Raw genomic sequence first — 12,372 nt, forward strand, 5'->3', positions numbered from 1 at the left:
TCTAACCATTTTCTAACAACTACATTCCCATTTGGGTCCAACACATCAGCATTCATTGTATGTTGAGTCTCTAAATCGACTTTACCAGGATAACCTTTGCAAACAGTCTCAGTATGTTTTGCAAGTGAACTAGTACCATTTGCTCTAGAATCACATTTCAGAGTAGTGGGGCAGTACTTACATTGCGCTCTCTTTTCAATGCCAATTTGCTGCTCCTATCCATCTACAATCCCCATTATTGGTTCGTCATACCTGGTGTAATGCGCCCACACTCTTGACCTCTCTTTAGCAGCAGCCCTCAGCCTCCTTCCCCTCGTGTTTCTAGCAGGCTTGAACTTATCATTCTCTTTTGATGAACGAGGAGCTGTAGTTACTGTTTCTGAGCTTGGTTGAACCACTTCTACCTCATCTCCACTTCCTTCAGTTTCTGTTACAGAATCGCAGTCTGAATCATACTCTTCAGACGACATTGCCAACCTGTTAATTCAAAGAAAATGAATCAAACGAAACAGTACAATGATTATAAGTTTAGAACAATGAAGACAACGTACTACAATCTGAACACGAAAACGAACTAGAAACACGAGGGGAAGACGAGAATCAACGAAAACGAAGCAAAAACTACAATCCAACATGCTTACAGTTTATATAAAAGTGAAATTGAATCACATAAACAAAATTACTTACAGTTGAGAACTGAAAATGGTGAAGAGGAAGCAAATCTTATGACTTAATCTTATGAATTTCAATTGAAAAAGAGAGAAAACTCAGAAAATAGATGAGGAAGAGATGAGGCAGACTGCAGAAAAGACTCAAAAGAGGACTGCGAGAGAGTGGGAGAGAGTGATAAGTTTTTAGGGTTTTTTGTTACTTCGATCTGACAGTGGAGATTAAAGGTATTAAGATCCAACAGTTCCTACGGTTTTTTTTTTTTTACAGAACCGGAACCGAACCGAGTTAGTTAGACCGGTTCGGTTCAAGCAAAACAAGCTGTAATTTCTTACAGAAACCGCGCCGAACCGTCAGTTTCGGTCCGGTTCAGGCCGGTTTTGCGGTTTACGGGTCCAAAAGTCCCGGGCCTAAATAGTAGAACGGCTAAGTTTTGCATTGACATCATCAAGAAAATGTGCTTTGCCCCAAACATGTCAAAGTTTAGTGTCGTCCATGTTGGGGAGCAAGGTGCTTAATTAGTTTCTTGAACAATGTGTGTGAATACTCCATGGAGCACTGATTTTGTTGGGTCTTTATGATTCTTTATTCTTTGAAAATGCTAAAGAAAATTACAACTTGAAACCTCTACACAAGTCAAAATTGAAATCATCAAAATTGAAAGCAGTGAGCACAGACAGGCAGCTTTTTTATCCAAGTAGTTGGAGTGGGAACACTCTGAATTCCAGCAATGAAAGTTTCATGAGGTCAGTCTTTGTGTTGTAAGTTTGTGTTTGTGAGTTAATAATACTTTCATGGTAAATATAAAAAAAAAGGTGGTTAAAAGTTGGAAAGATTTCTTAAACAAAAAAAAAAAAAAAACAAGAGAGCTCTTGTTGTTCCGCAGTGTCTTTGGACTATCGAAACCTTACGTTTCAAGTAGGCGTTGCGTCTCTTCTCTGGCAGAACGATGACCATGTTGGCAACGTGACCATGGACCCATGGTGGAAAAGAGGAGGGCTTGATGGAAGCGTCGCTGACCGAAGGCTTGTGTGGGGCTCTTTGACTGTGTATTGTTTAGAAGACAACAAATGACGGCTATGGCAACCATTTTGTTTTGGTGGAGTCCGTATCGAGGGTCGGGGTTTGATCCAGAGTCAGCTTAGGTAGGCGACTTTGCGATCTTTCTTGACAGCCTGAAATCTTGATTGGTGGGGTTTGGGTGTTTATTTGGATCTTGGTTGTTGATTGCTTCTTTCGTAAGGTGACCAATGTGTGGGTGGCGCTTAGATTTTATCTAGGCATCTTGTCGGTGATCTATTCTTGGTTGGGGGTGACGGCGATGTCAGATGTACTGATAAGGTTAGCCACCTGAAGATTTGCCAGCAACAAGGATGATTTGGCATTAGCATCATGTTAAGATTTGGGTTTGGGTCTTTGGGTCTCGTCCCAGATTTGAGATGTTGGGCTGTTTATGGTAGGCTAGTATGGAAAGTGTCTTGTCATCCACATTCATCGCTTAATGATGAGGTTGGCTCGCCCAAAAGATGAACCTTTTTGGGCAAATGGATCGGTATTTGGGCCTTCACCAATCATTTTACGTTAAGACTGTTTCGTGAGTTGGTAATTATCTAATACAAATTTGGTGTATTTTCAAGTGGCTTATGTATGAGGTGCTCCTGTTTATTTGCTAGGAAGTGACTTTATGTTGGTGTCACAGTTTTTTTTTTCTTTTATGAGTATGGTGTTGGTATACAATTGCGTGATTAACTTGTGGGAAGTTAGAAGATAATTTTGTCATAAAAGACACAATGTTTCTTTGTTTATAAGTTCGGTCTTCGACAAATTTACAAATTTGTTCTGCTAAACATATGGTTCCGAATTTTCTTGCCGGTTATGTTATTATAAGTTCAGCTGACCCTAGCCGTCCTAGTCATTAATAGTTTGCCAAGACGTACGGTTGAGTTATTGCCTAAAAGAAAAAAAAGTGTTATAAATATTATAATCTATGTGGTTGTCCACGCAATTACTCATTAGTTATATACTATGATGTAAACCCTACCTCTATATAAAGAGGCTAATGAGAATGAATGAGTAGACTTTTACCTCCTCCCAACTATTCTCTCTGTGTCTTCTCTCTATCTTTTCTTTACTTTACAACACGTTATCAGCACGACTCTACCTTTTGAGTTGATAACGACCAAACTGTAGAAACCCTAGAATATCAGTGTTTTGTTTATAAACTCAATGATGATCAAAAAAGTCATACGGTGCAACTCAATGTTGTTTATTCTCACCGATAGTTTTGATCTATGAGTTTGATTTGTTTATTTTTTTAATTCAGATCATGTTGATTGTTATATTGTTTATGAATATTGTTAACGGTTGCAATTATGATTGTGGGTGTTCGATGCATCATCATTGTTTGATGCTCCACCTCATAGGAATTGAGTGTTTAATTGGGTGATTGATGCTTGACCTCCTGGAGGTTGAACACGGCAGCTCAATGCTAAATAAGAAGCCAAAGAGAGGCGGCTTGAGTGATCCTCGGCTCGGTCTAATTGACTGCTGCAACGGGTGTGAGAGTTGTGTCAATAACTAGCCTGTGTTCCACCTCGGGCTTATGAAGACTGCTGTGTCAATGATCGGCAATTTTCATGAATCATGATGTTGATTTTCTTTAACATATATACATCTTGATTCACAGATTATGTTTTTGCAAACAAATGGATTGGTTTGATCGTCCTTCATATATCTAGATTATGGGACATCTAGCTACTGACTTGCATATCACAAGCATTTTTTTTTTCGATTGATCAGCATGATGTACATGCTTCTTTGTGATCATACGTGGAAAGACCAAAAGACCATTTTAGGTCGGGTCTGAGATCTAATCTTTGGTTCTTACCGGTGACTTTCTACAAGCATATAAACCTATTCAGGTGTGTATTTGCCAGTATGACCAAATGGATTCAATTCGTACATGATCCGATATATTTTTCTTGATCTGAATTGAGAGTATACGCTTACATCGAGTTGTGAATTTTGCAATCATAGACAGTTCTAGACTTGAAGTCTCTAGCTTGATCAAACTACAAAAAGACCTGAAGTTCCTCGAGAGTAATATATAATTGGAATTGCGATATGAAATTTCTCAAAGCTTATGCAATTACCAAAGGCCAAAAGTTCCCTCATAGTTATACAATGATCGAAACCACATATTGTGATCCCTAATCATATACGGGCCTGAAGTCCCTCACCTATTTGATATTAATTGCATGTGTAAGTACATGAGATCAAGAAAACAAGATTATCATATTTAATAAAGTTAACCAGACCCGAAGATCTGTGTATTTTATTTATTCATGGAACTAGAAGTTTCCTATGTACAATTGATTTACTTTTTGTTGTTTACAGTTTTCTTATTTTGTTATGCAATTTCATTACTGTACTTATTGTTTAAATTTTATTGTTATTCATATGGGCCAACAGCCCTACATCTCGATCATATGAATTTCGAGTGTAATATTTTTGGACCAGAAGATTCAAAATATTGTACTGCAGAACCCGAAGTTCTAATAGTAGATTTCAAATCTAAACATTTGATTACACGTATCATTGATGGCTCCAAAAGAGCACATACAATGTTAAATTTCTACAATAACTCGAGACATATAATATCATAAACCTGAAGTTCATTGAAACTCGGCATGACTAACTAAGTCATAATTTACCTAGAGTGTTGTCTTGAATAAGTTACAAGTTTTGATGAACACTAGTCTATATGCCGCATATTTTTGAGTTATCATCTCAATGAGCCACTCCTCTTGTCGTGAGGGGGAGAAAGATTGTTCCTGAAGAATGATGTAAGTTGGTGTGAGTTGTTTAACCGCCATCTCATTTTGATATTGAGATATGTGTCATCAATTAGTGATTTGATAAAAGATTGTGAGAAAAGTATATGCTAGATTCACTGTTTTCTACTTGGTTTAAAGTCTATGAGACTATCCATATTAACTCAAATAGTCTATACCCCATTTGATTTGTGGGATGCATGTGTATCCATGTGACATGGTTCTCTTAAAGAGAATGTCATGATACAATGTTAGAGTTCCTAATACGGCTACACATACAAAGGTTGTAGGTACGCCATTAGAGAATAGTATCTTCGTTGACACGTGAATTTAATGTTCTTGACCTCAAACTTGGTTTTGGTTCGCCACCAACCAATGAACATCTCACTAAAAAAAAAAAGTGATAGAGCTTTAAACGCGTATTAACTCATGGTCATAATATGACAGTCTTCCCGCCGTTAGAGGGAGAATAAGACTACTGTCATTTAAATAACGGCGTGAATTTGAGTGGAATGTATCCACTAGGTCTAAAGTTTTGAGCTCCTAAAAATGGAAGATTATACAGGTCCTCTAATGGTCTACATGATATTACATGTAAAAGATCCACATTCGCTAGATAATATTTGTCCTAGAAGTGACAATATTTGCCCCAGAAGTGGCATGGGTACCCAATATCAAAAATGCATGCATATAAGAATGTGTGAGATCTATGAATGATGATCATCTATGACAATTTACAAATAGTAGCTACTAAAGACCATAAAGGACTGTATTAATCGATGTTATGCCACGTTTCATTATGCATGTCGACAAAGCATATTATTGGTCAAATTGGAAAGAGGCAATTCCAATTAAACTAAATATTTGAAACGTGATGAGATACTTTGACCTTTAACCCTACAGATACAAAAGGGTATTTACCACAGTGAAAGTAAATCACTATGATTTAATGTCTACAAAAGACATGGGATTATGAATCTGCCCTTATACGAATGATACTTTTCTATAAGTACAGTGTTACATGTAACTGTTATATGGATGAGAGACTTATGGCATGTTGTCATCGTATATTACGAGGGCCTTTAAAGACACGTTGCTATATTCACCGAAAATCCCATTTTCGGTAACTCTTCAAAAGAAATAAAATCGTCAAAATAAAATGACGTCAAATGCTCCAACAAAATAAATTGCTCAAAAATCAATCATTGCATGCATATTATTTAAAACAAAAGTCTACTCACAGTATCAGGCCTTAGCCTTCCAATGCTCGCAATACTCCTCGAGCCCTGCCTCCAACTATTCACACTCTCTAACCAATCCCACGTCTGACGATAAACAGAAGAATAAATTGGTCAGATCGGACTCCATAATAATCATTGATTCAACTTCTTCCTAGTTTGGCTAAGTTTCTTGGGTTGACCAGAATTGACCAAGTTTGACCAATTGATTTAAGGTAGGCCAACTAATGAAGTTTGGACATTTCCAAATTAACCTTTAACTTAACGATCCGAGTCAAATCACCAAAAATTCTACTAACCGTTACACACTTGGCGTCATTTAAAAAATTCATGAAACACCAATGCTCCCCAACTTTACGCTTAAAAGATCGTTTTGGCAACCTTCGGAATCGATTAACCAAACTAGTGTAAATTCAAAGACTCAAATATACGGAACACATTAATCCGGAAAACCACTAAATTACTAAGGGCACCCAAAAAGGGTTTCTATAAATGGAAAGTTTCTAGAAAAGGAAAGTCGCCAAGCTACCTTCACGGGTCAGGATTCCGGCAACTTGCCAAAATTTTGCCATAGCCTCCCCGTAACCTCCAAATCACCAAGTTATCGACAACAACAACCAAAACATTCATATTAGCAATCAAACTCCAATTTTCTCAAACCACAATCAACACAGCAGCAACCCTAACAACTCCATATGCAAGAAGATTACCTTCAGACGACAACAAAGCTTCTCTTGCCGGCGGTGGCTCTCTTGCCAGATTCCGGGTTCATGGTTCCTCCCACATAGCAGCAGCAACACCTCAAGTCTCCACAACCGATCATCTTGGCCTCTTGATGCTTAGCAGGTCGTCAGGAAGGAGACAAGAGGTACAATGAAGCCTCATCGACTCTAGCAAAACCCGAAGCACACACGCCGGAAACCCTCGAACGCCGGTCGCCGGAGCTAGGAGCTCGAACCCAGAAAAGAGAAGAAAGGGGTTTCCAGATTAGGGTTCAAGGACCTAGAAAGGAAGAGGGAATTGAGGAGATTAAGAATATACCCTTCAACGCCGTCGTCCTTGCCGGAGCTCGCCGGAAAAAACAAAACACAGTCGTCGTCCTTCTCCTTCGATCTCCGTCGAGAGTGGATGACTTCCGGATTTAAGGACTGGGCTGAGTTGAGGAGGAGGAGGGGATTACTTCGGTGGCGGTCTTGTCGCCAGGGATGGCCGGAGACGGCGATGCTGCGCTGGAGAAGGCAACGGCAGAGGGAGACGAGGGAGGAGAGAAAGGGAGACTCGGTTAGGCTCGGTCAAACCCGAGTTGGGGCTTTGACCGGGTTTGACCAGTCTTCCTCTACTTAACAACAGAAATGGACAACAGGTGATCAATGATTAAAGATCAGCGACCCAGATTTTTTATAAATCGTAAAACATAGCTCGAAGCTCTCAAAAATAATCCGATGATAATGGAGAACTCGTGCCAACGCGCACTACAACCTCGGATCATTAATAGAAGAATTTAACATTTTAAGAAAAACTCGACAATAAATTCGAGTGTTAAACTACCAAATTACCGAGCACGGTTAAATTCTTCAGTAACTCGAGAAATACCTAGTAAATAGGTAAAATTGGGTCCGGGATGTGACATGTATGGCTAGATACGCCATGAGATTTTCAATATTTTAATGTCAATTTTCTTATGTTGTTTAGCCATTGCTTAGTGTATGAATTTGATCATATATATAACGTACTAAATGAGGTAAGACGTATTAGAAAATCGTCTAGCTCTGTTGGTATTGTTTTAACTATATATGTAGGTTTGAAATTTCATGATGAGTCCCCATATGCAAAACATGCATGGTGTCACTTTAGTGATGAACAATCAAACCGTTATTTACGGTGCATCATCAAGGGGAGATTCTCATCAGGAGGAGCATCCAGAAGTATGCTACCTAAGACATATGCGCGTTGCACTCTTTTTCTCCTTCAACCAGGGTTATTTTTCTCCCACTGGGTTTTTCTTACCTGGCAAGGTTTTTAACGATACAACATTATGCGCGTCTAATTTCATCATTCATTGGTGGACATCCAAGGGGAGTGTTATAAATATTATAATCCATATGGTTGTCCACGCAATTACTCATTAGTTATGTACTATGATGTAAACTCTACCTCTATATAAAGAGGCTAATGAGAATGAATGAGTAGACTTTTACCTCCTCCCAACTATTCTCTCTGTGTCTTCTCTCTATCTTTTCTTTACTTTACAACAAAAGAGAAATTTTATTCTCACATTCCTAAATACTTAATACACACCCTAATCTTTTAACATTTAAAATCATGTTTTAGGGATAATCAAAATGACTAAAAAGTCATACCTACTGGAATAAGAAATTTAATTAGAAAATTAACTTTGTTATAGATCCAAGTCTAAGTTAACTACCGAATCGTACATTGAGGTTTCTCATGATTGTTCGTATTCATACTATTTATATGAAAATCATTTTGATATATACAGTAATGGACATATCCTTCTACAAACAAGAATACCATATCGAACTCTACAATACAAAATATTTTTTGTCTTTCTATCGGTGAGAAAATAAAAATCATGTCGTCATATAACCCCTAGTTGAAATTTCCTTCATATGTTTGTATATGTGTTGTTTCATGATATATACTTTTTAGAAGAATTGTTTCATGATGATCAATTGAAAGAAGAAAAACATAAAAGAATCATTGTGTTTATCTTGATAAACAAAACATATGTAATCTGATTATGATATACAAGCTAGCTAGCTTTCGTGATTGATAAGATAAAAAACAAAAATCAAACTCAATGATTTTGATATTTATTTATATTATGAAGTCTGTGGGTAGAATTGGTAGTTTGGGGTGGTGTATCTAATAAAATAATTAAACAAGAAATAAGATTAGTGGTGAATTAAGTAAGATATATGTATAAGTATTTAAGGACGTGTGAATAAAATTTTTAAAAAAAAAACAAGTAAAATCTCATACATTTTTAAATACCAGAGCTGCCCCGGATCCACCCAACTAATTCCCCATACCTCACCTTCCCAGGTACTCCGAGTCTTTTACACTCAACTCCCAAAACCCCCGAGACCCGAATCCGATCCACCCAAAATGCCGCCGAAACCCGAGTCACTCCACCCGGGCACCGCCACTGCCACCGCCCACTCTGACCACTCTTCGGGCTCCATCGATCCAATCGTCCACCTACTCCAGATCCTCCCCTACAGCTTCCTCCGGCCTCCTCGCCTCCGCCTCAAGCTCCCAACCCTAACCCTCCCCTCCCCCATGACCGTCTTCGCCCTCGTCCTCCTCACCTACTTCATGGTTGTCTCCGGCTTCGTTTACGACGTCATCGTCGAGCCCCCCGGCATCGGCTCCACCCAGGACCCCCGGACCGGGGCGGTCCGACCCGTCGTCTTCCTCCCGGGCCGGGTCAACGGGCAGTACATAATCGAAGGGCTCTCTTCGGGGTTCATGTTCGTGCTCGGCGGTGTCGGAATTGTGCTGATGGATCTGGCTTTGGATCGGAACCGGGCTAAGAGCGTGAAGGTCTCGTACGCCACTGCTGGGATCTCTTCGGTTGTTCTTGCCTACGTTATGAGTATGCTCTTTATTCGCATCAAGATCCCTGGTTATCTTCATTAGCTTTATCTTACAGATTCTGGAACTTTAATTATGCTTCAGTTTTCGACTCTGATTTAGATATGGTTATGCTATATATTTCAACTGTCATTTTAGACTTTGTCATGTTATTGCTTTATCATAATCTGAGCATGAGAGTATCACAACAGTTGTGTTTGTCTGAGCTTCCCTGTGGCCTTCCTATACTGAAATTCTAGTGATAATATCATGGAGGAATTGGTATGACTGAACAATTGTGAACTATGACATGAGATACGTATTGAAATTGTGAATATTAATGATAGTGGTGTGGTCTGCATTATGATAGTGTTTGTTGCATTTTAGTTCCCTTTCTCATTTCAATAGTGCAACGTATCTTCCAGGATTACTGAATTACTGAAGGGATAGTCTATAGGCATGCGGCATATGAAGTAATAGAACAACATGAATGTTAGGATAGGATGACATGTTATCTTGAATTGTGTATGAACTTCAGAAAGAATTTGTTAATAGTGTCATATGATTTAGTGACATTGAAATGACTGTGGTATTAGGGAACTTTCCAAATTGTAGTTATCAGTACCGGTCTTAGGAATAATCCTTTAGAAGTGTCCGAAATTGTAGCTGTGGGTCGGTAGCCGAAATATTTTTGCTTACTAAACAATATATGAGTTTCCCATACCTCTGAACTACGCCTCAATTTGAATTTAAACACTCCAACATCATGCAAATATCAATACCTCTTAATAAATAATTTGTCTTGTATGTATATATGATGCTTATAAAATTGTTAAGGGAACATAATGCACCTTTGACATATGAGAAGGGATGGTAAACGTACCCGTTGGGTCATTGGGCATTCACAACCATCAACATCGTTCCCTCATCCCTTTTTCCAGGGACGGAACCAGGAATTAGAATCCGGGTGGGCTAGATTTACCTTATGTGGCCAAAGAAAAATTCTTCAAAAACTTGGCAGAATACTGTGTATTCTAGTATGATGGTATATCGGAGTAATAACATACACAAAGGTTAATGAGTTGTTCATTAACCTTAATAATAACATAAAGAAGAAATCGATATAGGTTGGTGGTGAGTATACAAAACTTCAATTCATAAGAGTTGGTAGCGAAAAGTTCTTTTTTTTGACGGAGGTTAGATAACAGAGGTTTTTGTCTTTTTGAAGGGTGTTGGTTATGGTATATTGGTATATATATATATATATATATATATATATATAGACACACACACACACTGAATTTTGCAAGTCTAAAACTTGGGGTAGGCTGCAGCAAACCCTAGCCTACCCCTGGTTCCGTCCCTGCTTTCTTCCTTAATGTAAGGACATGGTAGATACCTGGTTGTTATACCTGGGAAAATGAGAGATTGAGGGTGTTTGGCAGATACCTGGTAGTTATAGATTATAATTGCTATTACTCAGGATCTTGAATATTGGGATTAGTTATATAGCTCACATTCCTTTGCAAATTGTTACAAGCATTTCAGCCAGCTGCAACTGCTTAACATCATTATGTGTGCCAATTGAAATTAGTTTCTGTTGTCCTAAAAACTTCTTACCTCGGCTATAAGTCCATTACCCTTCCTTCCGATATAAAATGATGAATTCCACCTTTTTCATGAAAACTATTTGAGGTTTTAAAACACAAAAGAATAGTGGTTTAGTTCATTGCCCACAGGGTAATTATTTATTTGAAAACAATAGCATGGAGAAACAGCCTTCTTAATGTATTTCAGATGAGGCCTTCTTAATGTATATCAGATGAGACTACCAGATGACTGTTGAGATTCTTAAGGAGTTCTCTCTTGATATTATAGCGTGAAGGGCGTCTTTCTCAGGATTTGTTTTGGTGATCGACTCCTGATATAGAGCTTGTTTTTCTTGATTTTTGGTTCCCTTTCTTCTCTCTATTACAGAGAACTTGGATTCCACTTTCCAGTGCTTCTTATCTTACTTTCACGCTAATGAATTTGGATTTTATGCTGTTTGATGGAGATTTGCAATATAGGTAGAACCAAGTGGATTTTTGTAGTATTGGAGGCAAGTCTTGTCAGATCAGTTTCAAGATAATTCACACAACATTGGTATATAGTATTTCTGGGTTGTTCTCATCATCGTTCTAGTGTCACATTTTAGATAGGTTTTATTTGTAGTACATTTGTGGAATGTCCGGTGCAGCTCATACACACACAAAAAAAAGTGCATTTGTGGAATGGAATACAGGGAGCTTTATAATAGTTATGTCTTCAAATTCTCATTTGGCAAGCAATGCATCATTTGAATTATTGTAGAGCCGGATGTGAAAAATGTTTAGATTACAGGGAACAACATAGTGAGTATAAGAAAGTCATCGAGAAAAAACCAGTGACTAGAATAACGAATACGCTTCAGTTCACAAAAATCAAGGTATAGAAGAACCAAGATGTACGGAGTTAGAGAGATTGGCCTTTGCTCAACCTAATCAGTTCTCTAGGGTTTGGTCTATGGGAAACTGGATTAAAGCCATATCAAATTGCGAATTTGATGCTTACCCATAGGTTTTGGTCTTTGCACAAACCGGCTAAACGTGCAAGTTAGGCGAATGTGAGCTGGATGCTCGAAGAGGTCCATCGATTGGTCATCCGCCTGTGACGCCTCATGAGGATTTTGTCCCAATCAAGTTCTGTCTCGGAGTGATAGCACAGTTTAACGCCATTTTTCTATCCAAAAATCTGAGGCTCAAGCCAAAAATAAACTACTCACTACCCATCATTATAGACATCAAGATTACAAAATTGAAATAGAAAAGAGTAGAGAAATGTAAGAGAAAACAAGAATAGTAACAAATAGCTAAAAAGCTAGCATAACTAGTCTTGATTTACATCTCCTACAATTACCCAATCTTCAATCTTGTAGAGGTTGAGGTCTTTGATAAATCCTTGAAGCTTTGGTTGAGTAATTCATGAAATTGCCAAAAGAAAATTAAATAAGCTAT

The 12,372-nt window shown here is 38.2% G+C and overlaps 2 protein-coding genes across 2 annotated transcripts; one reads left to right on the forward strand and one right to left on the reverse strand.

The window, feature by feature from the left end:
* Positions 1-215: 215 nt before the first annotated feature.
* On the reverse strand, positions 216-1,861 carry LOC101305566. The gene is made up of 2 exons (XM_004301369.1): positions 1,581-1,861; positions 216-477 (listed from the first exon to the last, which is right to left on the reverse strand). The coding sequence occupies exons 1-2, from the start codon at positions 1,757-1,759 to the stop codon at positions 216-218; spliced, it is 441 nt and encodes a 146-aa protein (XP_004301417.1). The 5' UTR covers positions 1,760-1,861.
* A 6,953-nt stretch (positions 1,862-8,814) lies between these two features.
* Positions 8,815-9,705, forward strand: LOC101292797 (oligosaccharyltransferase complex subunit ostc-like). Its single transcript, XM_004299754.1, has one exon. It carries the CDS (start codon positions 8,870-8,872, stop codon positions 9,401-9,403), a length of 534 nt encoding a protein of 177 aa, XP_004299802.1. The 5' UTR covers positions 8,815-8,869; the 3' UTR covers positions 9,404-9,705.
* Positions 9,706-12,372: the final 2,667 nt, after the last annotated feature.

This window comes from Fragaria vesca, linkage group LG5 (genome assembly GCF_000184155.1).
Source record: "Fragaria vesca subsp. vesca linkage group LG5, FraVesHawaii_1.0, whole genome shotgun sequence".
Lineage (NCBI taxonomy): Eukaryota > Viridiplantae > Streptophyta > Magnoliopsida > Rosales > Rosaceae > Fragaria > Fragaria vesca.